The following is a 25,016-nucleotide window of genomic DNA, read 5'->3' as shown; positions in this document are numbered from 1 at the left end:
ACGACCTGACACAGGACCTGAGAGATGTATTTGGGCCTACAGTTGATCTGCTATCTGAAGCCTCATCAGAAATGGCCTCAGTGGAAGGGTGGCTGTCAGTCAAGAAGCCATTCTCAAGGAAGGAAAACAGGTGAAAAAGGCTGAGGTATGACAGATTATACAAGACCTGGACTGAAAATCAGTGGTAACAGATGTTGTGTAGTCATGAATTCAAAGTCAAAATTACTGGCTGTTCAGAAGAGGTTAGGAGAAAAGTACAACAGTGAGTGCCTACAGCCGTCTGTGAAACACGGTGGAGGCTCAGTCATGGTGTGGGGCTGAATTTCAGAGTGTGGTTTGGGGGATTTTGTCATATTTGATGAATCTTTGAAAACAGAAAAGTATCATCAGATTTTGATCCACCATGCAGTACCATCTGGAAAAGATCTGATTGACAACAGCTTATTTTATTACAGAAAAAGTCCTAATTTTTAAGTTTAGTAAACAGCAGTAGGAAATATTCAATATGTGTGCTCAGTGGGGCCTTACACACTTGAAAAATCAACGTTTTAGTGCCCTCTAATGGACAAACTATATATTTGTGCTACAGCTTAAATTTCCTTACATATAATATATGCTGTATTCCATTATTAGCCACTATTTATACTGGTATGCATGTAAGCCATATTGGTCAGATATCATGGTTTGTTAAGTATGATGATAAAACAGTGCTAACAGGATGCAACCAGCATGAAAGATGGCCATGTCAGGATTCAGCAAAGTCTTCAGTATCACTGTGCTGGTACCTCAGAACACATCAATGCTCATTTTCTTAATGCCAGTGGCGCAGACTCCCATTTGACCCAGCGCATCCATTTGAGAGTGGTGAGGGAGACATGGGCACTATGCTAATGCACTAAATGCAGGGAAAAGGAAGACGCTGAGCTAATGCATCAGGAGGAAGGGAATTAAAAAAAAAAAAAAAAAAAAAAAAGCATGGCGGGTCATAAAAAGTGCACTTAGGAAGAATTTTTAAAATGTCACACATAACGCCAAATACCATGCAAACAACCTGCAGGTCATTCACATTACAACAACAGAACGAGACACTCACAGTACAACAGGCATTTATTTGAATTACACATTCACATCCTCATGTCTGAGAGGATTAAAGATAATTGTCATGACTGAAGCTGCCTTTTATCCATAAGCTGCTCTTTAAATTCTACAGTCAGTATTCATGGAAAGAAAATCATGTAAAATAATAATTCTTGCACCAATTTTTCATAGATTTTTTTTTTTCAAATGGCAATAAAACATAGCTGCTCTGACATTACTGTACCCCATCAGTGTCAAAATACTGGAATGTATTCACAATATTCTTTTACCATTTCAAGAGCATTGCTCACTTCCTTTATTAAACACATGCCCGTTCACAGGAGAAGCAGGAAAGCTGCACAACACACAGTCTTAAAGTCAAGTCAGATGCAGACTGAGCAAAAGGGACTTAGAGCTAACGCTTAGCTGGCACTACATTTCATGTACTCAGCAGACTACTCTGGTCAAATAAATGTTTTGACTAAATATCTTTGATTTCAAGTACATTACCATATAACTGGGGCTATATGGTTAGAAATAACAATAACAATATTACTAGGGCCACTCTAAGTTTTACAATATATACTACTCTGTAAACAAAATGTTAAAAATCACCATCATCTGATTGAAGGGGGAGAGCTGATGCATTTCTTATGAAACACAAAAGCCAGGACATCTTAAATCTAACAGCCTGTGTAGTCCAGGACACAGGAATTCAAGCTAATCCCTTTAGCTTGTCTATTTCTAGTCTTCGAATCCGTCAAACTCCACGTCCATGTCATCACTGGACTGGAAAAGCTTCCAGAGCTTCAATAAAGAGTTATCAGAAACATCGCAAGGGTCTACATGTTCGACGTTTGTGTCCAGTTTTCGTCTTTTGTGCTTGTAAACTTTAATCCTCCTCTGAACTTTCTGGACTGGAGAACAGCTTTCTGTAGGAAGGCATCCTTCTTTCTTTCCAGAGTCATTTTTTCCAGTCACTTTCTTGTCAGACTCTTGTTCATTTTCAATAAAACTGAGGCTTTTTGAGGCCAAATTATTCTGTATGTTCATATTATCAACGTGCAAAGTTGAGCTGTTTATGTCCTCGTGAGGTATCTGGTCCAGCAAGTCATCCTGGCAATCTCTGGTGGGCAAAGAGGGAAGAAATTCACCTCTTGATGGGGCAAACTGAGGACTTTGAGGTCGATTAGACTTTTGGGTGCGGGAAGTGTGTGAATTCTGTCTGCACACCCGTTTACGTTCAAGCAATTTGTGCCTGGATCTGTCTGAGTGAGTGTAACAGTTCCTCTGGTCGCCCTCTCTGTGAATCAATTCAGCAGAGGCAGGCACGGATGCGATTTTTATATCCTGTCTGGAATTTAATCCTTCGTTCACATCAACAGTCCAGGGCGCCTCTTCTTGAACGGTCTCTGAAGAATCTCCCTTTGGCCTTAGTTCAGGTTTTCTACAAGGTCCAGGAGCAATCAGAACAGAGGAAACACTGCACTTTGGTCTAATGGGAATCAAAGACAAAAAAAACAAACAAGAAACAAAACCTTTAATTAGCTAAATGGGATAAAAATATTAAGGAAAAAATTTTTTCAAGAGATTTAAATGGTTTTTTTTTTTTTTTTGACAAATTTTGCTTAAAAACAAAAATTACCTTTTGAGTTTAGCTCCTTTAATGTGCATGAAGTTGTGGTTCAAGGTTGAAATCAATCTGTCCACCAGCAAGTACTCATCACTCTTAGAGAAAGCCCTGTGAGTCTCACTCTGCAGATGCTGAACAAAAGATACACAGTTAAATATTGGAGAATTACCACGGTCCATCCAAGGCCAGTGAGCCTCTACGGCACAAACACCTACATACAAAAAGAGGAATTTGAAGCTCCTGCCACATAACTGTTCACAGCAAATAAGAGCAATTTACTGAGCGACCCATTAGAGCAAAGCTGACAATGAGCAGTTTTTCCATGATTGTGTTAAACACCAGAGAACACCGATGAGGGACTGGAATAGATATATGAGCAGAAAGGTTTGGTTAGTTTTCTTCTCAGTTAAATGATTGATTTGACACAATTTTTCTTTAATACATTTCTATCCATGCAAGCAACACTGTGCTTAACTGGAGTGAAAGTGGTTCATTCTGAACCACATAATCTGCATTAATGTAACTAAAGTAACACATCTAAAGTTGTAAATCTGCTTTTTTCCATATACACTACATATATCACCCAAAACAAAAACTTAATAATGTTTTCAAGTTTATCAGTTGCTGAGTTTAATTTTGTTTCATATTATGTCACATGATGTTAGTAAATGCCAACAAAGAAAAATACCACACATCTGCTAGCTAAGCAAATAAAGAGCCTTATATCAGATAATTACTGCAGCAATTAAAACATTTAACCTTAACTGATGTTCTGAGTAACCTCTTAAAAAAGCTGGAGTCAGAAGACACAGCCCATCATCGTGGAGAAGATATTACTCTGTTTCAGAAGGTCAAATTATTCAAGAAGTTTATTGTCATGTACACGGCAAAACACAAATGGTTACGCAGAGCAATGAAATTCTTACTTTGCAGGTTCCCACAATAAGTAAAAACAGTGCTTTGTAGCACTTGTAGCTTATGTGTGGGTGTAATCAGAATTACACCCACACATTAGCCTGCATGAAGCTAAGCAAACAACTAAGGAGGATGCTGAAACTATTGAAACTGGGTGAATAACTGTCTGACAAAGTGGTCACCAAAACAATAATAAAAGTCTTGAATAATCCTGAGATCACTTAAAGATTTGGTAAAATCAAATCATTAAAAAAATCTATATTTTATAGCGCAAGTAAGAGCATTTGCACACATACAGTGCAAAGAGAACTCAAGGGATTGAGACTAAACAGCTCAACAGCCGAGCTAAACAACAACCATTTATCATAGAGGTCATCCTGAAAATCTCTACAGTTTGCAAAAGGAGCATAAATATTGAAGCAATTTTTAAAAAAAAAATCTTATAAAAAGGGTCTTATGACCAGATTTACCCTGTTCCAGACAAATGACTTTAAAAGATCCTAGTGAAAAAGTAATGATAAATAGAAAAACAAAACAAAAATGTTTTTCTCTTGATTCGAGATATTGGATGAGCTTATCAAAGGATAGCAGATGGTGTCATGAAAGTTAAAGGCAGTCCATCGAAATATTAAGAGTGTGACTTTGGACTTTTTGACTGGGAAGTGTAATTAAACAAGGATAATATGTTGTGGGTCCAGTATATATGAATGTGGGTAAAAATCATAAAGCAATAAAGCTCTGCTCATTACTTCAGTGATACCTGTACCAACTGCTAGTTCAGCATGAGGACTCTCAACATAACCACTATTTTAATTTTGGCCCAATTCAAATAGTTCAGCCTCTTAGCATCCACTAGGGTTGGGTTCAGGTTTTGGTTTTTTGCCATGTGCCATATAAGAAATATGGCACATGTCGCAGGGCTAACACACAGGCACAGACAACCATTCGCACTCACATTCACACCTGCATTCACACCTATGGGCAATTTAGAGTTATCAATTAATCTATCCCCACGAAGGCCATGTCCACACTAATATGTTTTCATTTGAAAACACATCTTTTTCTCTCTGTTTTGGCCTTCTGTCTACAGTAAGATGGTGTTTTTAGTAAAGGAAAACGCAGCGTTTTGAAAACGCTCTCCAAAACGGATACATTTGAAAAACGCCGTTTTCGCGTTGCAGTGTGGACAGCGAACCTGGAGCCTTTTCGACAACGATGACACATTTTAGTCATGTGATACAGTCATGTGACCAATTAAACTAAAATAGCGGAGGGCATTACACAGCAGTTGTTTTGTTTTCTCTCAATTTTGACAGCCCTATTAAAGATTAATATCAGTCTGTACATGCTCCACATGGCTTTTCTTCAAATTCTTTAATTCTCACTCGCTTTTGCAACTTTGTACTTTTGTGTTACTCGCAGCAACAACTCCACCTCATTGTTAGTCCATTTAAAAAACTCGGTGCTTTTCCTCAACATTTTGCAGCGATGTTTCAAAGAGCCGGAGAGTAAATAAACGGCAGACAGAAATGCGGCAGGTCGAATTGTCTTGCGTTTTACACATGCGCAGTACTGGAATGAAAGCGTTTTTGGCCGTTTCAATGTGGATGAACAACTCTGTGAAAATGAATAAAAACGATAGTGTGGACGCGGAGCATTTTCAGACTTATACGCCATATTCAAATTTATCTGGGCTAGTGTAGACGTAGCCTAACTGCATGTCTTTGGACTGTGGGAGGAATCTGGAGTACCCAGAGAGAACCCACTCAAACATGTGGGGAACATGCAAACTCCACACAGAAAGACACCGGTCTGATGGTGGATTTGAATCAGGACCATCTTGCTGTGAGGCAACAGTGCCAACCACCGTGTTTAGCATTTAAAATGGATTTTGCCATTAGAGTTTTTCAGTCAAAGATTCTCTGTTTTGTTTCCAAAAACAGGTTTAAATGAAAATTCGTGGATGTTAATCAAACCCAAATCATACCCCCTCATACCAGATCATTCACCAGGGATTATTTATCTCTTAGCATCTGCACAAAGACGGAAGTTCTCACACTTAGAAATAGCAGGATTGTAAACACACTGTGTGTGCACTGTGCTGTGTGACAGTGTTACAAACTTACCATCGTGAGCTGGTTGTATTTGATCATACAGCACTCGCAGTAGCCGCCTCGTTTCTTTTCTCTGTTCTTCTTTCGTCCATGAGCTCTCTCCTCACTGACTGAGGCTTTCACACCTCTGTTTCCAGATCACCCCAGAGGATGAGCAAATGAAGCAAATGAAAAAAAAAGTTTAGTATTTTGAAAAACTCTTCATGAGGGCATTTAAGACCCTTTGAACAGCTCCAGCAGTACCATTTACAATTGCATGGTTCAGAACTTTTCAGACCCAGAGCTATGATCAGAGATAGCCTTACACCTATCATGGGCATGACTGTCATGATATTTTCAGGCTTTTAAGAATTTCCTTGATAATTTTCCAGGGTCAAATGATTAAAATACCAGACTTGCCATGACATTCATGCCCATGATAACCTGATATTAGTTTTTTATGAATATACATAAGACACATGGGGAAACTGTGTCGGCACTCCATAGCATATTTAAAATGATCAAGCAGCATTCGGTATAAAATTGGTGGGGCTCAAGTGGCGAGAGAATTTTTTTTTTTTTAAAAAACAAGGGGGCAAAATGCACAGTTTACAAATAAAAGTTAGAAGCAACACAGCACCATACCTTTGTCCCCGCTGTTTGTTTGCAGGAGGATCCTTCTCCTCAGGACAGAACGGACTACAGGGAGCAGTGGTTTTCAGGTTGAACTCAGGCATGTCTGACATTGTGAGGTAGATTGGACGGTAGTGCCTGACAAAAGAGAAGGAAAGCATTTTAAAAATCACAGGAACAATTTCATGACAGCAGGTGGATGCTGGGTTTTTCTGATTGACTTCTTACCTACTTGAATCCTCAACCTTGATGAAAGGTTTACCAATCCGCCCACCTGGAATACAAAACATAGATCGTTTATTAGCAAAGCAAGAAGAATACCAGCCTGAAAAGGCCGACTAAAATATACCAGCAAAGCTAAGTAATTTGTTGGGGGGGGGGGTCTACCTTTGCATTTCTCTAGGCCTTGCTTTGCTGCAGAATCAGCTTTGTCCTGTTAGAAACGACAGAAAAAAGTGAACACTTCCAATGTTATACAAATAACTTAATATAAAGTTGGACTATTTTTCCTACTATACACTGGAAATTCTCAACTTACACATAATTTGGCCGCAGTGGCTGCAGGAACTGAGCTTTTGATGATCTTTTTTTTCTTATGAACATATGCTCTTAAATCTGGAATTGGCACAAATAAATTTAGAAAAATCACAGATGGCAACGCAGAATGAACTTAATTTCATACAAAGAAGAAAAATTACTTCAACTAAAACAGATACCACACACACACACACACACACACACACACAAAACATACCATCTACATATAGGATTTTCACACCCCACTCCAGGGCATTTGACAGGATCTTGTTTACTTGAATCCTTTCCTAAAAACAAACAAGTGTGTATTAGCAGAGCAATTAAAAGCCCTCAGTAAATATCATTCATGTTGACAAAACAAACCTGCTCTTTCACTACTCTCTCCACCAGAGACTTCCCTCGGCTTGTAACAAACTGCAAAACAACAACAGATAATGCAAAAAATATCAATAACTAGAAAAATGATCTACAGGTTCAGAGAAGAAGTGAGATCAATCCCGGTAAAACAGACACATCATGGTGAACTCACCGTGTCGGTTTGTCCTTGAGATCTGCTCTTGATGTCGCCATGGCTGCCAGGCCGGTGTGGGTTTGAGCAAGGATACGGCGAACTCGGTCCAGAGTCTGGGCTAGGAACAGGAGAGTCCTGTCTGAGGCAGTTCACATATCTAGCCTCCCGCTTGTTAGATACCAGATACTTGATGTCCTTACTGAAGAACTTCTCCACAGTCTGAGCGAAAAGATAAACAAGATAAAATGTTTTGAGAAAAACTCAAGAATAATTATTTGTCTATTCAATTCACAGAGTAACCATGTCCCAGAGCCTTTAAAAATATATTACTGAATGTCTGGTCATGTTTGTAACCTGACTGACATTTTCTAGTCATACTACTTCTGAGTGAAATGCATTCAGTTTTGGCTTATTTCTCCAGTAAGTACTGGAGTATTTGGTTGGACCTCAGGCTTTATTTTTTCATTACATTAATTCAACAAACTCCTGCAAACATTCAGAGAGTTTGGTCAATATTGACATGAAGGCATCACACAGTTGCTGCAGATTTATCAGCTTCACATCCGTGATGAAAAACCTTTTCCACCATGTCAAAAAGGTGGTTTATTGGATTGAGATTTTGGTGACTGTGGAGCCCATTTGAGTACAGTGAACTCACTGTCATGTTCAAGAAATCAAATGTAGATGATTTGAGCTTTGTGACTAGGCATGTTACCCTGCTGAAATCAGAAGATGGGTACAATTTGGACATAAAGAGATGGACATGGTCAGCAAGAAGACTCGGGTCCCAACGTGTGCCAAGAAAATACCCCATATCCTTACACCACCAACAACAACCTAACTCACTGGATATTTTCTCCTTGTGTGAGAAAATCCCGTTAGATCAGCAGTTTCTGAAATACTCAGACCAGCCTGTCTGATTAGATATTTGCATGAACGATTAGGTGTACGCAGCTTCATAGTTCATATGTTAAGCTTGCACAAAAGCAGTGTGACAAAATGCAAGTTTCAGCCAATGAATGTAACCAAATAATGTCTCACCCCTCCAAGCTGTTTGATGTCACTCTCTAAGGTTTCTGCGGCTCTGTTTGATGGCAGGTCCAGGTAAAACACTTTTCCAGCAAAAGGCTTGACTTGTGTGGGAACTGATGTACGTTTCGCCTGACTCAGCGTCACCTTGTCACTAGTATGTCCACCTTTTCCTGAATAACAGTATAGCACAAGAAGAAGACTTAAATGTTAAACCATTTTACAAGTGAGTTTTACAGCAAGTTTTCCAGACACGGATTAAACATAAACAAAAAGAGAGATTGAATTAAGATCTCCAATGACAAACTTGACGCTTAAAGCACGTTTTATATCAAGTTTATCCTTACTTGAATTAGAAGCTAAGTAAATAAACGAGCCTATATCATCTGTTTTAACATTCAAGTCAATCTGGTTCAATAGAGATTATTTTTAAGTAAATTAACAATCAAAAAACTTCACAAAAGATCCATTAGCGTTACATTCGTGCGTTACGGTGTTAGCTGTTCGCTAGTTTGGTTAAAACTACGTTTTAAATTTTAAATGCAAAACACGGAAAAAGTCGCGGCTGGTGTAACACGGAAATAAACGCTACAGGTACCTTGCCAGCTGGGTCCCGGGTGCCTCTGACTGCGTTTTGTCTTCATTTTATTCTCTTTCATCGAGAAAAGGCTGCTTTTCTTATCCTCCCGTCTTGAGTTAACATACTCCACAAAGGCCTCGTCAGTCCTCTGTGTGTAAACAAAAGAAAACGCACATTTAAAAAAATTAGACGCAAAATGCAAGGAAATAATCATCTATTACATAGTAATACGTAAACAAAATGTAACATTAACATTACATTAACATTATCTGAGGCAATGCTCGCTGTCCCCATGTTAATCAATTTTAATGGTCTTAAATGTAAACTTAACGTACGTTCACAGCCTCCCTCCCCAGCGGACACACAGCTTCGCCGATTAGCCTCTTTGCTCACATTTTTATGCAAGTAAATGTCGAAAAACGTCCCTAAACGTCTGTCGGCAGATTTATTTTCCACAGAATAGCCACGGTTATACGGTTTTACAGCTCCTCATCCAGAACTAATAAACTTTAACAGTGCCGTTTGCTTCCTTCACCTCCCTTTCCCGCTTTAAATCCGGTGTCGGAGACGGTATATGTTGCCATGTTTGACGCTTTCCAACTTCGTAACCATTTCCACGTTAAAATGCGCTATGTTATTGAGTTAGTTTTTAAATTGAACAAATGTAATATTATTTATCTGAAGCTTTGTCTTTTATGAACGTTACAGCCGTCCTATTATCGATAGCTTCAAAAACAGAGGTGTTGATATCAAACGGAATACTCTCCAAACCTGGCAACGCAAAAAATACGTAAACATATTCTTGATGCTTGGATGTGTTGTTTCCCCACTATTATCAAACTAAAGTAAATTATACGAAGACAATTATATCAGTTTTGTCATTTACAATAACTTTAATGTAGTATACATGCACGTTTAGTGTCATTTTATCTGAAGTTACAAAAATAAATACAATTATTAAAGTCAAGGTATGTGCTCAGCTGAAATTTAAATTATGTCATCACGCGCTGTTTGCGTCAGGAACTACCCTGCTGCAATTTCACACGTGTTTATGCTTTCAAAGACTTTAGGACAGCAGGAACTGGCGTAGTAGGAGGATAGCTATAAACCCCGAGAGGGATGTGCGTGTTCACGAAAGACGTCGCTGATTCTGACTGACTTTAGTAGGTAAGGAGTTAGCTGTGCTAGTTAGCTTGCTAAAGTTAGCCAGAGACCTGTCATGTAATTTTTTAGGGATCGTAGCCTTGTCATGATTTATTGTGTGAATATTAAATAGGAGGCGTATTAAAAGCAATCAAATGTTTGTCTGTTTGTTTGTTTTTTAATGAAGACAGGATGAATAATGAAAGTCCTGCTCCTCCTGCCAGCGGCGCCATTACTCCCCTCCAACAGATGGTGGCGTCCTGCTCCGGCGCCATCCTTACGTCGCTGTTTGGTGAGGCACCTACTCTTCAGCTTATTACATTACAAAAAGCATGCCTTTGTTTATTAACTAACACTCAGCTGGTGGTTTATGAGGTACAACTTGTTATTGTGTTATAAAATTATTTTGATCAGTCGGAGGTTTGGAGAAGTTTCCTGAACTGCTGCTTTGTTTGTTCTCTGATTAAATGAAAATTGTGACAAACATCCTGAACACAGGCACTCATGTTGAGTTGCTTTTTTTACAGTCACACCTCTGGATGTTGTGAAGATCAGGCTACAAGCACAGAAAAATCCCTTTCCCAAAGGTGAAATGAATTTACACTATGTTGACTGACTTTTTTTTTTTTTATTTTAAATTCTGTTACATATATCAGACCATGATACTGTGCATGCAAAAAGAAGCATTATTAAAGTAATAATAAAGATCAACCTATTTCCATAGCAGACTTTTTGGAAGTATTACAGAGGTAGAAACCATATGAGGCCCTTAAAAAAAGGTTCTTTTGTCCCTGTGTTTTAGCATTTGATCTGTCTTTATGTTTATTGTGGCTCCATTATATACTAAACCAGGGGAGTCAAACTAATTTTAGTTAAGGGGCAATATAAAATGTCACTTTATGAACTTTATAACCTATATGAATCAGGAGTGGGATTAGGGAGCAGCTAGAAGAGAGCCTGGAGAGATGGAGCCATGAAAGCCAGAATACATGTGTGAGAATGAAAGGGAGATGATGTAACAGTGAAGGTGGATGAGTTTAAATACCTGCAATCAAACATCCAAAGCTCCAAAACTGCTTTTATATCTCCATACATTTTCATGCCCTTGTTGTACTGCTGGCTTTACATTACCACACTAGAAACAGCAGTGAATTTTACTCAATAATTGGTTTAGCCAGTAACAACTTTACTGAAATGTTCGCATTTTGCTGACCTGAACAGCCAGGCGGCCTGCGTTTGACGTCACTGTATTAAATGTTAATGTTAATATTTTTCAGGCAAATGCTTTGTCTACTGCAATGGACTTATGGACCACATATGTATTTGTGAAAATGGGAATTCCAAGGCCTGGTACAAAGCTCCGGGTCACTTCAGCGGCACGCTGGTAAAATTTTACATCCACATTACAGTTTACCACTATAATTACCTCCCGCCATGTTTTTGGTATCGTTTGTATGTCGTTCTGTCTGTTAGGTCTGTTAGTTGTCCGATAGCCTTGCTTCATTAAGCCTTGCTTCGTTAAGTTGACCTTGGTCTTCAAGGTCAACTTAATGATTTAATGGTCGAAAATTGACAAAAGCCTTATAACGTAGAATCTGTGACAAGTGTGGTGTCTAGTGTCAACATTTAAAGTACATTTAAAAAGGAAACAGAAAACAAAATGAATATATACAAAATCCAATTATGTTCCCTTAAAAGTAAATACTGTCCAGAGAGTGAGCTTCTTGTTCCGTATAATGTTTTAAAGTTAGCAGTCTGACACATTAAGCTTAGCTTTAGTGACTGATAGAACTTTTCCTTGTATAAAGTTGAGCTGTTGTAGTACAAAACCTCTGAGTGCCACAGAGCACATCATCCTTCACTGACTCCTAACTCTGAATCTCTGCAGGATGCATTTGTCAACATAGTGCGGCATGAGGGAATCAGGTCATTATGGAGCGGTCTGCCTCCAACACTGTGAGTGTGAAGTCTATTTCCTGATTGGGCGCCTGCCCTCCTTTTAAAACTGAGCTGTGGTGGGTCAGTAGTGATTACAGCGGATGCTGTCATTAACAGTGTTTTCCTTTGATGTGGTATTTACTCTGAGGTGGCTCACTATGAATTTCTTCAATGATCGTAACCAAATATTTAATTATGTTATGCGTCATTAAACAGAACTTTCTTAAATTTAGATGCATTTTGGTGGCTGTCTTTTACGTGCTTAGAAAATTTTATAAGGAAGGCATGATTTATGTACTTTCTGTTATGTGCCTTCTCTAGTGTGATGGCAGTCCCAGCCACAGTGATCTACTTCACATGTTACGACCAGCTCTGTGCAGCACTGAGGGTCAGGATGGGAGACTATGCTCAGGTGGCTCCTCTCCTTGCAGGAGCTACTGCTAGAGGTGAGCTGACTGCTGTCCTACTGCCACTGAAATATGCCATATATTGACAATAATGCCCATATAATGCCTAATAACAGACATCAGCATTTTAATAATGTTTGGGGTTTCAAGGCCAACCACCCTTACCTTCTGCACCGTGGCCTCGACTTCCTGATTTTATCCCACAAGCTAGATTTCATCTAGAAAATGCGAATGTTATTTTTAGTCTAACTCACAGGCCTGTAAGTGATTATTAAAGTAGAAAAAAGAGGCTCAGTCATTAAAAGCACCACAGCAGTATGTTACTTTCACTACCATAACACTTCATGCCCTGCTTTGTCTTCCTCCTCTGTGTGAAAGTGGGTTCGGTGACGGTGATCAGTCCTCTGGAGTTGATCCGCACTAAACTGCAGTCCCAGAAGCAGTCGTACAGGGAGCTGACCCAGTGCATCCGTTCAGCAGTGGCCAAAGAGGGCTGGCTGTCCCTGTGGAGGGGTTTGGGGCCCACGCTTCTCCGAGACGTTCCCTTCTCGGCCATGTACTGGTACAACTACGAGATGGGCAAGAGTTGGCTGTGTGGCTTGTCTAACATCACAGAACCCACGCTGACCATCACCTTTGTATCCGGAGCTGTTTCAGGATCTGTAAGTAAATTTTTCATCTAAAACTGCACAGAATTCAACTTCCAGCCTGCAGATAAACATATCTGATAGCGAACAAACAGAAGTAAACTACAGCGTATCATTTCTTATTTCATTTTTGTCATTTCTTTCAGATTGCATCTATTGTAACTTTGCCTTTTGATGTCGTCAAAACAAGAAGACAGGTGGAAGTTGGAGAGCTGCAAGCAAAGAACTGTAATTATGCTTAATTTTTTTTTTTTTTATTAAAGCTTCTGAAGATTGTAAATGTACATCTGAAGCTGCCTGGGGAGGTTATGTTGATGCTTTATGTTCATATTTGTGTTGTCATGGTAAATAATCCAAGTCTGCAGTTAAATAAAAGCAACAATGAGCTTTAAAACATTTTACTTCTCATCAAAAAGGCTTCCTCATTCCGTTAAGAGGCCACAACACTTTGTGACAGTCGACGAGCGTCACAAGTCAAGCCCTGTAGAGCACTTAAACCTTCTCAGTGCTGATAAGCAACATGAATAAGTGCCTCAAGTGTGTGCTTCCTCCTCTGTGGATGATGGTGATGGCTGCTCCAGCTGTTTGTAGACGCCCCCTTCTCTCCTGTTTCAGACCCCACTCCTCTTTTCAAAGCCTTGCCCTTTAAAGACTGCTGAGTGAGGAACAGGCCTTCTTGCATGTGCTCCTTAAAAACACCATTAAGCCAGTGTGCACCACTCAGTGTAAACATCAAACGTGATGAAGACATTTCTCAGCTCATCTGTAAGGATGTGATGGAATATGTGAGGCAAAGCTGCTGCCCTTTATTGTTAAACCCACATCTCTTGTGCTCTGTTTTTGGTTGGGTGATGCTGTTTGTTGCTAATTGGTGCTCTTGTGTTTGCAGTGCCAGGTCAGGCCTCCTCCACCTTCTGTGTGATGTGCAGGATTGTGGCAGAGGACGGGTTTAGAGGGCTGTTTGCAGGTAAGTCTCTGACCTGTGACTCAGTGAGTGGTGAGTCTGAGGTAGTCACGAACACTCGCTGTAAAAACAACCTGCACCCTCTTTCAAATCTAAAGCGTTACGTTTCAGGACATGATGAAAGTTTTTCATTTCTTGCCAACCTTTACATTTGGTAAATACAACCTTAGATTAACAGCATATTACATGCATAGCATATTACTGTTTAGTAACTTGTAGAAACACCTTTAGCAGCTGTAACATGAAGTAATAATTTCCTGTATGACTTTAAAAACATTTTGGACCACTCTTCTTTACAATGCTGTTTCCATTAAATGAGAACATTTGCTTATGCACAGCTCTGTTCGGGTCGCGCCACCACATTTCAGTCAGTTTGCGGTCTGCACTTGCTGCTGTTCTTAGGTTCAGTCGTCCTGTTGCATGATCCCATTTCAGCTAAGAACAGATGTGACTCAAGAACATTGTGGTATACACAGGATTTCATGGTTGATTTAATGATTGCAGGTGCTCAGGTTCTGTGGCTGCAAAACAAGCCCTCATCATGACCTCCCCACCACTGTGCTCGACAGTCACTATGACACAGTTGTGCTGACATGCTGTTTGTGATTTTTGGCCGGATATGGGATTATGCATTATAGCCAAACATGTCCAGTTTGGTCTCGTCTGTCTTGCGGTTTTTTCAGATGCATGCAAGTCATGCTGCCTCCTCTCTCTTTTTAGAGAGAAGCAGCTTTTTCATTGACACTGTGCGAACACACATGAATACTTGAGACCAACTGGTCTTTTAGAGGTGCTCACACTTATTGATCAGTTGAAAAACTTCATTTGATTAGTAGCACTTGGCTGCTACTTACAACTTCCATAGAAATTAGGAGTTTTTAAGTGTGTGCTTACTTTTTCACCCTGCTTCTGTGCTTTGGCTTTAATACATACATATATATCCTTATAGTTCATCTTAAGGTTGTATTTACCTCATTTTAAGACTTGCTAAGGGCCCGATTGTTTTCATGTCTTGATACATGAAACCTTATGACTGAAAGAGTGCGTACATTCTGTTTAAACTGTATATAAACTCTTCTCATACCTGTTGTTTCTCTATCAGGTTTTCTCCCCAGGCTGATAAAAGTGGCTCCAGCCTGTGCCATCATGATCAGCACTTATGAGTTTGGAAAGGCCTTTTTCCAGAAACACAACAAAGAGAGGACACATGGACTACTGCAGACCAACCCCTGACAGATTTCCCTTGGAAGAACAACGCATGCCACGACAACTACTGCTAGACCGCACCTGAGGATTGTACTATCAAACCACTTAGATTTAACTTGAGGTTATTGAGCAAAGTCAGGGGTTGAAATGATGTTAAATTATACTTTAACAATAATTAAGACGTGTATATAAGGTGAACAAGTAGCCTCGGGGCTTTAGGACTCCTTGTCTGTTTGTATATAGAGATTTCACTGTCTGCACAACGAGCTCCATGAGATCAAGGAAAGGATGGTATTTTTTTAGATAAATTTATTGGAGCCTGAGCAGTTAATTCATTCAGGTGAATCCATATTCTCCTTTCATAGTGCAAGTCAATCAAGAAGTTGCACAGTGTTCCTCCTAAAGTTATCTGGATGAGCCAGGTGTTTCATTTTGCGGTGCAGACCTTTAGCATGATAAAGTTAATGTTGCCAAATTTAAAACATTAGCAGAAATGGGGTTTAAAAAAAACCAACTGTCTTCCTGCACTGTAAAATATTAAAGATGATCAGAATTGATATGAATTTATTCATATTATTTATTTTTACATGTTTGTTGAATGCAGTAGATTCTGTGTGAAGTTGGAAAGAAATATTTTTCATCTACACCTTGTTAATTTCAGACGTGTTTAGGAGCTAGTATAGAAAGACTTTTTATTAGTAATATATTTTCCATGTATCTCACTGAGATCATGTGCTCTGTGCCTGAACTCCTTAAATTAGAGACACAAGATTTGTCTCTATTTCACTCCTCTTTGTTGTGAGAACCCCTAAAACGTCTCCTTGATTTTGCACAGTAGGGTGCCACTACAGCGTGAGTGTAAATAAAATAGCGTTATTCAGATTGTACTATATGAAAATGTCATTTTCTACACCCAATTACCTTTTCCTCACACCTGTTGCTGTTGACAAGAAACTGAAATGTCACCATCAAGTTGTCAGTGTTTCCGTGGAGTTTATTCAAATAAAGAATAACAAGGTAAAACATCTGCTGTATGTCTGTGCAAACGACCGCTGGAACGAGGTGAAGGCAAAAAGTAATGAGTTTAGTGTTGAGGTACACGGCTTAGTTACCAACAATACAAATTATATTCATACTGAATCCCAACACAGACTTTAAACAATGATCTATCCACGGTAACCAGCCATTACAGTGAAATACTGCATTTTAATAATTAAAGGGAATAAAGCTCAACTTCAAAATAAAACCCAGAAATTTGGGGTGGTTATTACTCATAGTGATCCTTACCTGAGAACAAAACCACGTGATACTGCATGATACACAACAGTGGCAACATAAGGCTGATGAAAAACAGAAGAAAAACATCTACACCCGACAACAAAGACTGCCTCATCCCAAACACTGATGACGTACTGAGACAAAACAGAGGCACATTACCATCACAAATAGAACAAAAGAGTGATTTATGGCACCACCAACAGAACCGAAAATATGAATAAATCCCTTTATCAACAGAAAACAATTCAGTGACACTCTGGTTTGTAGTCTATCATTTTTCCCCTCAGACCTCTGACCTACAGTCAGCATTTTCAGTATGGTATAATCTCTAGAGCCTAAGAGAGGCGCGGCCTTTTCCCTGTCCCCTCTGGGCTGTAAAGTGACATAATTCAGACTAATACTTCATAAAATAGAAATCAACAATGCTCCACAGATAAAAGAACAAACAAAACAAAACACTGAACATATACTGATGAAGTTCCATTTGAAGATCCTCTGTCATTTCATCGGTGTGGAACATTATTAAGACGTCATTCAGACTGATGGAGCTGGTTAAGTCATGCTACACCAGATCCTCAAGTTCCACATACAGAACATAAACCTCTACAAACAATTTCCAACACGGAGAAAATTCCTGGATTATCTGACCCTGGCCAGAAGGCGTTTTTAGCTCTTCATTCACTATGAAGGAGTGAAACCTGGGCTGCTGACCTCCGTTGTAGGACTGGCCAAACACTCATTCGACCTCAGGCTTGCCAGAGACTTGTAGCTGGCGACTGAGGTCAGGGAGCCACACAGACCTCTTAGAGAAGGAGTTTCTTCTTTGCCTGGATGACAAGACACAGTAAATGTTCACACCAGCGATGGAGAGCTTCGCAGACAGCAGTGCTTGCTGCCAGGTGCAGACATACCTTGGTGAGTCCACTTTGAGTTGGCCGACCTGGCCTCCAGACTCAGCGTGTGGGACGGTTCGAGAGAATTCTGGGAAATGCTCATGTCTGCAGAGAGCTGCTCCAGACTCTGGAAACTCTTCCTGCAATGAATGGACAAAGATCAATAAAGGCCACACAGTATAATTGATGCTGATAGGAACAGAAACTGAATCAGTTGAATGAGTTTTTGATGGCAGTACTTCGAGTACTTCGTGAGACAAAAGCCATTTAAATACACTGTGTTGGTGATTTAGGGCAAGACAAAAGTTCGTGTACAAACTTCAAATGTAACAACGGACTCAAATTGTGTAAAGACAATGTTCTATATACAGTCAGACACTTTATTAGGAACAGCTGTTCACCTGTTCATTAATAATAATAATAATAATAAATTCCCCTAGGGATCAATAAAGTATTCTGATTCTGATACAAATGCCCAAGTAGCCAATCACAAGTAAGCAACTCAGCAAATTTATCCATGGTCAAGATGACCTGTTGAAAGAGGAGAACGGCCAGACTCCTTGAAGCTGATAGGAAGGCAACCGTAGCTCAAATAACCACTTGTTAGTACCAAGGTATGCAGAAGAGCATCCATGAACACTCAGCACATCAGACCTCGAAACGCTTTGTTTCTGTTTCACTTCTGTTTCACTTTTAAAGTTCCTGGACCTGACTGATGTCAATGACAGCAGATATAATTAACTCGTTCCTTCGTGAGGACGGAGGCTCCACCTGCTGGCTGTTCAAACTTTGTTTTGATCTGAACCCAAAAGTTTGAATAATAAATATTTACTGTTTTGGTTTGCATACCATATTGTATTGTACTATTGGCCTTGCAGACATCTGCATTGTCTGGATGCTTTTTTACATCGTGGGCCATATACATCCCACTTTGATCTTAAGTTGACTAAACCAGCAAAACTTGAATATCTGTAAAGATGTTTAAATATTAGTGCTGTCAGCGTTAACGCGTCAAAATTGGCAAATTAACGCAGATTAGTCCGTGTGGGAGGGTTACTCGTCATCATGACTAACACGATTAACAACTAACTCATCTGGAGCGCAGACTGTCTCAAAATCCCTGGAATGTCTCTGTCAACGCATTTCGGGCAGTTTGTCTGAAGTTTGTCCATTCTGCGCTCCAGATGGGTTGCGTTAACGAATATTTAAGTGCAATTTCAACTTCTTTTTCAGTTTTCTACATGATAAAGAATTTCTGCTGTAGTAAATGAAAGAAACGTGTCAATATTAATAGATAAACATTTAAGTTTCATAAAAGTTTCTAGTAGCTTTTTTTTTTTTTAAGTGGACCCATTGTAAAAATAAAACAAAAAGCAGAATTTTTTTATAATTGATAGTACAAGAAGAGGAACCTTTCTGTCATTTAGTTATTTTTCTTTTACTTAATTACTTTGGTTATGTATGAATGGCAATGGGGGAGGTCTTTATCGTAGGTAAAAGCTGTAAGAAAACTAAAAAATATATGTCCTCCTTCACGTTTTCCAAAGCCATCCAGTGAGCCTTGGAGGAGCCTTTGCTGGGCCAATTCTGGCCCCTGGGCCTTATGTTTGACACCCTGCTTTGCAGTATATCTTGGTATTCAATAAAAATAAAAGCAAATACAGAAAACACTTCAAAATAACTGTCCAAATAAATGCTTGTAGGCTGAAGATTTTCTTTTACAAGGACTTTGTACATACTCCTCCCACTGTCCTGTAGTCTTCCTGTACAGCAGTGTATCCAAGGCAACAGCATTGGCATCCATGGCATCGGGAGATGGCCACTGATTGGTCAGATGAGCTGTTAACTCTTGTCTAGATCGCAAGTCGTTGTTCTTAAGCACTGTTCTGAAAACACAAGACAAAGTAAGTAATATTTATTCAAATGTCACAATCATCTTTAAAAAATTTTAAAGTCTAAATAATTGAAATACATTTTAAATCAATCTCGCGATACCTTTAACACCAACACTAAAAAGAACTGTAAATTAATCTTGCGGGAAACTGTACAATTTACAATCATCACCTCGTCAGCCTAACATGTCAGCCTGCTTATATGTAATAATATATGTCAATTTTGCCCTGATCACGAAAACGATGGAAAGTTAAGAGATTAGTGCTGCTATCCTTTCATTTCAAGAGGAACATAAACAAACAATAGTAAAGGAAATTAAACTCATCAATCAGTTGCCAGGATGTGGTGCGAGTGGAAAAGTCATTTTCTGGGGACATCTGCAATCCCACAGGAAACGTTTTGACATATTTAGGCCTGGGCCACAGTACTGGCACACTGTCTCTACTAAAACCAGTTTCTTTGACAATGGAAAAAAAATGTTAGAGAATAATCTTTATGGGTGTTTTTTCTTCCAGATACAGTACTGTGTAGTGTGTCCTTAAAAAATTACATGAAACTGGACAAATGGAGAACAACAGAAGAAGAATCAGGATTTTTTTTAAACTATGTATAGAAGATGAACAAGATCTGAAAGTCATGTCTTTAGGGACACATCTGCCCCTTTAGATCCATCTATTGTTCACTGAAGCCTTATCAGGAATAGTCTCAGTGGAAGGTTGGCTGTCAAGAAGCCATTGTTAAAGAAGGAACAAAGGAAGAAACAGAATATACAATCCTGAAAAACTTTGTATCACTTTCACTCTTTTTTAATTCAGAGTATAGCATCAAGTCGATTAAACTTTTGGGATATTGCTGTGGTCAGTTAAATAGCAGAGGGAATTGTTAATCAATTTCAGCTGCTTTGGTGTTAATAAATGAAGGTTCTTAAACCATCAGCAGGAGCGGTATCTGCTTCTTTGTGCAAGGAGGAACAAGAGGAGCACTGGCAATAGCTACACAATAGCTTCCAGCAGGACACTGATGTGAATGTCTCTGACCAAACAAACAGAAACAGACTTCATGAGGGTGTCCACTAGGGGCCCACAATGTCCTCTAGAAGGCCCCATGTTCACTGCCCAGCATTATAGAGCCCAATTTGCAGTCACAGATGAGAACAGGTCCCCCCTAAGCACATGTGACAGACGTGAAAGGTTCTGGAGAAGCCGTGGAGAACATTATGGTGCCTGTAACATCGTTCAGCATTGACCAGTTTGGTGGTGGGTCAGTTATGGTGTGGAGAGATATATCCATGGGTGGATGAACAGACCTCTACAGGCTAGGCAACAACACCCTAAACACCATTAGGTATCTTGAGGAAATCTTTGAACCCATTTTCAGACCCTTCGCTGATGCAGGGGGTCCTGGGTCCCTCCTGGTGCACGACATTTCCCGGCATCATGTGGCGAGAGAATGTAGGCTGGAGTCAAAGACCCAAAGACCGTGATGCTTCTCTGCTCACACCTATTGAGCTCCACAAAATTTTGTAATTAAACTGTCATTTCTGGTTTTTCTCATTAGCTCAGCTAATCATTCCACATACCCACAGGCTACTGCCAGAGTGCCCCCACGTGGCACTCGGTTGTCTCAAAATATTAATGGAAAGCTGATGCCGTTTGACTGAAGTAGCGCTGACTGCAATAGATTCAGTAACAAACAAACCACCTGCAACCTTCAGGCTACTTGCTGTGTCTTGAATGTCAAACTCACAGTTGGAGCAACTGCAAACCTTTCCACCCAACACCGACAAAAAACACACACCAGAATGGACTCACAATTGGTCCTGTAGTTCCAATATGATATACTCAAGCTGTTCTTTCTCCAGTGTGTGGGAGAGGTGTGTGTCTGCCAGGCTCTGCTGAAGGGCTTTGTTTTGGGACACAGCCTCTGACAGCTGGGCTTCTCGTAGACGGACAAGCTCTTCCAGGTAGCCCTGAGGCAAACAAACACACATCAGGTTTATTAATCTGCTGCACATGCACATCTGAATGTCCTGCTTTTCACTACAAACAAGAACCCTGAAGCAGGAACAACCACAGCAAGGAGCCACAATGAAGATATAACATAAAGCTGAATATTTGTTTGTGTCAGAAAATAAAAACAAACCCAAACTCCTAATTATCATGCAAATACCAAGGAAAATGTCACACTGGCATTAATGGCCTTCCTGCGCCGTCATCGCAAATTAACACTAGTATGAAACTCCTGCTGATGCTACCTTTTGTTCCAGTGCCATGCGATACTTCTGCTCGAAGCGTTTGCACTTGCTGACCAGGTTGCTCTGCTCAGTAAAGATGGAGGCAGCCGTGGCTGTTTTGTCGGGTGTGCTGCTCTCACTGCCGCTGCTCCCCAGAGTCCTCATCTCCTCCTCGTCACTGCTGATGCTGTCTGCGCTGCACAGGACAAAAGTGCGTACCCGATTAGTACACTGCTCGCATACAGTACCGTGCAAAAGCCTTGAGACACCCCTCATTTCTTCAGATTTTGTTATAAAAATGGGAAATGCATGCTGCCAATTATTGAAATGTACCACACCTGCGTTGCATAATTTAATCATTTAAGGTCATATTCACACTAACCTTTATTTTCAGGTAGTAACAGGTCACGTCACTGTCATGAATATAATATGATATAAATTCCTGCAAAAGCAATACAATCTAAAGCCTAATGACAAGTGAGTTTAGCAAGATTTGACGATACTGGTGAGTAAATTGTGGTAAGACCACTTCACTCATTATTCACCCTGCACACAAACAGTCTGTGCATTTAAACTGTTGAGGACTTCATGATACAATATAGAAAAATGTGCTATATTACTCATGTGGCACTGTTTAGGGTTTCTCCACTCTGTTTTAGCTGTGTGATCAGCTCAGGTGAGGTGAATGATTTCAAGTAGAGAGCAAAAATGTTGCTGAGCAGTGGCACGAAGATCAGCAGCTACAGAAAAGACTAGTATCACATAAACGATCTCTGAGGAGTGTAAATCAGACGTCAGTAGAACCAGACACTGTTTACTGTGAAAGGAGGAGGTTTTCTCTAAATCACCTCTGTATCTTGCTAACAGGCTAAAATCAAAAGCTTCAAGCCTTCACACCTCCTGCCTGTTGAGACGTGCTGTGGTTGTGGTATTCCCAGGAGCACGAATCCATCACTTCCTGTGCCCACTAGAGGGTGTTGGAAAACACTAATTATAAGAACACTGCTGTATACTGTGTTGAATCCACAATGAAAATATCATGTATACCAGAGGTTTTTTTACACGATGCTGTTACCACTCGGTGGTGCCGTGAAGGTGACTCAGTATTAGCACACAGATGTCTCCAGGCCTAAACTCTCAGCAAGCATGAGTTCAATCTAAACTAAAAACCTTCACATTTCAGCACAACTCAAGATCATTAGATTAAATTGACCAGTTGATCAGATTAAGTCTCTGACAGGAGTACAACTTGCAAAAAAGGCACCAAAACTGAATCTCAAAACCAAAATGGTTGATGAGGGCATGAGTTCAAGGGAGTACAAGCATTTTGGAGCTGTACATCCAAAGGTAAAGCCACTAGACAGAGACGCCCTTCAACAAAAACTCAAAAGCTTTGCAAAATAAATTTCTATAGTGGATAAAAACAGAAATGTTTTCTCTATCCCACCCGTTTATCTGTTACTTAATTACTCTGGTGTAATATAAATAGACATTGGGGAAGTCTTTATAATACGTAAAACACGCTTAAAAGTTAAAATGCCTTCATTCACATTTTCCAAAACCGTCCAGAGGGCTGGATTCTAGTTTCAACTGGGCCAATTCTGGTTCTTGGGCCTTATGTTTGACACCACTGATCTAATTCAATCTCTAGGAAGGGTTTATTCAAGTGTGACACTAAGAAACTGCGAGAATTGTGCAAAAATCACAACTTCCTGTCTGCTTATGGTAAAATTTTTGTACATCTTAGGACAATACAGGATACAAAGTTTCATAAATACAGGTGAAACGCAGCACCGGGGCTACTTTATGCATTTTATGGCTTTTGTATGGGGAAGTGTAGCGCCACATAAAAACTTTCAACAAATTTCTTTTTTTACCACGATGGATATGCGTGCTATGTTTCATGAAGTTTCAAGCCTTTTAAGCTCAACACCATCAGTGCTCAGACACTAATAAAATACACACTACACCAGAGACGGACTGTGTGATGTGAATTATTTGATCTCATACCTCTGAGTGAACTTCAAGTAAGGCGTGTAGTCAATCACAGCAGGGCAGCTGCCATCCAGACCCTCACCTTTCAGACAGAAGCTTGAGACAGAACAAGATGAAACATTAAAGCTGGGTCTGTCTGTGACCGTTTGAAATGCAGCACTTTAATTTAGATGGCATGTTAGTCAGAGCTTCAGTAGTGTCCACCCTCATCCTTTCCTTCTTCTGATGTCTCTCAGGTTTCTGATGATGAAGTGTTTCACAGCTCAACTTCTTTGCATCTGTCACCTGAACTGCACTCTTCAATCAGCAGGCCCTTCATCAGGAGCAGATAACAGTTTACTCTCCAAAGCAGCTCTAATTTTATCAGGAATAATGAAGCCAAATTTAAAACCATATAATGGTTTAATTTAGTTATAATTTTAAAAGAAAAACAAAACATGAATAATTTTTCAGAAGAAGCACTGCAAACACAAAAACATTCACAGCATGCGGTATCATGTCACTGCAGTATTATTTACTCTAAAGGTTTTAGAGTAAATAATGAAACGATACTGTGCAAAACTCTTGAGCCACCTTTATTTCTTTCTATTTTTTGCTTCAAAACAAAACAGACTTTCTTGTTATTTTCAAAGTCGTCTTGAGAAGTAGTTTTTCAGGCTTTCGGAAGGTCTATTAATGAGTGGTGGCTCAAAACTTTTGCACAGCACTGTACTTCTGTTTGATCCCTCTTGGCGTATGTAGGACAGTAGATTAGATGATCAGAACGCCAGTGATGTTGTTGGTCTGTCGTCTTATAATCCAACGCAAATCGCAGGTCAGCAAACACTCATATACAGGACAAATGAATCTAGTTTAGAACCAAATGAAACTGCTCAGAAATCTTATGACAACATGGTCATCAGTAACAATAGCCACAAAAGCAGGAAAATATGTGTATGTATACAGCATTAACATGGGGCGATCGTGGCTCAAGAGTTGGCAGTTCGTCTTGTAATCGGAAGGTTGCCGGTTTGAGCCCCGGCTTGGACAGTCTCGGTCGTTGTGTCCTTGGGCGAGACACTTCACCCGTTGCCTACTGGTGGTGGTCAGAGGCAGAGGTGGGACCAAGTCATTGTTTTGCAAGTCTCAAGTAAGTCTCAAGTCTTTATCCTCAAGTCCGAGTCAAGTCTCAAGTAAAGTCAAGCAAGTCCGAGTCAAGTCGTAAGTCAAGACAGACAACTTTCAAGTCAAGTCCCAAGTCGCACACTTTGAATTTCAAGTCCTTTCAAGTCTTTTTTTTAAAAACAATGTTGCAGTTATATGTTAGGTGTAAATAATAGACCATGTGTCCTTTTTTAAAATCTGTATTAATCTCATCACCTGATGAAAGAAGTAACTTACAAAATATGCACAAACTAATTCTGAAATTGCA

The 25,016-nt window shown here is 39.8% G+C and overlaps 3 protein-coding genes across 6 annotated transcripts in view; 1 reads left to right on the top strand and 2 right to left on the bottom strand.

The window, feature by feature from the left end:
* Nucleotides 1-1,089: 1,089 nt before the first annotated feature.
* Nucleotides 1,090-9,594, bottom strand: dbf4 (DBF4-CDC7 kinase regulatory subunit). Of its 2 annotated transcripts, none has more exons than XM_003450951.5 (13): nucleotides 9,344-9,594; nucleotides 9,027-9,156; nucleotides 8,441-8,601; nucleotides 7,418-7,618; nucleotides 7,252-7,302; nucleotides 7,106-7,175; nucleotides 6,890-6,966; nucleotides 6,739-6,784; nucleotides 6,580-6,625; nucleotides 6,364-6,489; nucleotides 5,752-5,866; nucleotides 2,723-2,841; nucleotides 1,090-2,572 (listed from the first exon to the last, which is right to left on the bottom strand). In XM_003450951.5, exons 2-13 carry the CDS (start codon nucleotides 9,085-9,087, stop codon nucleotides 1,822-1,824), a joined length of 1,824 nt encoding a protein of 607 aa, XP_003450999.1. In that variant the 5' UTR covers nucleotides 9,088-9,156; nucleotides 9,344-9,594; the 3' UTR covers nucleotides 1,090-1,821. The 2 variants fall into 2 exon arrangements, with proteins under 2 accessions (XP_003450999.1, XP_005472760.1); XM_005472703.4 differs by having other exon boundaries at nucleotides 9,402-9,594.
* Nucleotides 9,595-9,991: 397 nt separating this feature from the next.
* On the top strand, nucleotides 9,992-15,986 carry slc25a40 (solute carrier family 25 member 40). 3 transcript variants are annotated; one of them, XM_005472709.4, is made up of 10 exons: nucleotides 9,992-10,171; nucleotides 10,339-10,443; nucleotides 10,679-10,738; nucleotides 11,429-11,535; nucleotides 12,040-12,107; nucleotides 12,411-12,535; nucleotides 12,875-13,158; nucleotides 13,290-13,371; nucleotides 14,033-14,110; nucleotides 15,210-15,986. In XM_005472709.4, exons 2-10 carry the CDS (start codon nucleotides 10,344-10,346, stop codon nucleotides 15,338-15,340), a joined length of 1,035 nt encoding a protein of 344 aa, XP_005472766.1. In that variant the 5' UTR covers nucleotides 9,992-10,171; nucleotides 10,339-10,343; the 3' UTR covers nucleotides 15,341-15,986. The 3 variants fall into 3 exon arrangements, with proteins under 3 accessions (XP_005472766.1, XP_003450998.1, XP_005472765.1); XM_003450950.5 differs by having other exon boundaries at nucleotides 9,992-10,175; nucleotides 10,343-10,443; XM_005472708.4 differs by having other exon boundaries at nucleotides 9,992-10,175.
* rundc3b (RUN domain containing 3b) overlaps nucleotides 15,462-25,016 on the bottom strand; it is a 25,425-nt gene continuing 15,870 nt past the window's right edge. The window contains exons 7-12 of the mRNA XM_003450876.5: nucleotides 23,621-23,701; nucleotides 21,632-21,806; nucleotides 21,189-21,346; nucleotides 19,224-19,370; nucleotides 17,503-17,624; nucleotides 15,462-17,418 (exon numbers count right to left, since the gene is read on the bottom strand). Coding sequence (XP_003450924.2) covers nucleotides 17,273-17,418; nucleotides 17,503-17,624; nucleotides 19,224-19,370; nucleotides 21,189-21,346; nucleotides 21,632-21,806; nucleotides 23,621-23,701 — 829 coding nt within the window. The 3' untranslated portion in view covers nucleotides 15,462-17,272. The remainder of the gene's footprint in view (nucleotides 17,419-17,502; nucleotides 17,625-19,223; nucleotides 19,371-21,188; nucleotides 21,347-21,631; nucleotides 21,807-23,620; nucleotides 23,702-25,016) is intronic.

The sequence above is a fragment of the Oreochromis niloticus genome, linkage group LG11 (genome assembly GCF_001858045.2).
Source record: "Oreochromis niloticus isolate F11D_XX linkage group LG11, O_niloticus_UMD_NMBU, whole genome shotgun sequence".
NCBI classification, from domain to species: domain Eukaryota; kingdom Metazoa; phylum Chordata; class Actinopteri; order Cichliformes; family Cichlidae; genus Oreochromis; species Oreochromis niloticus.
This window is presented reverse-complemented; position numbering and strand designations above follow the sequence as displayed.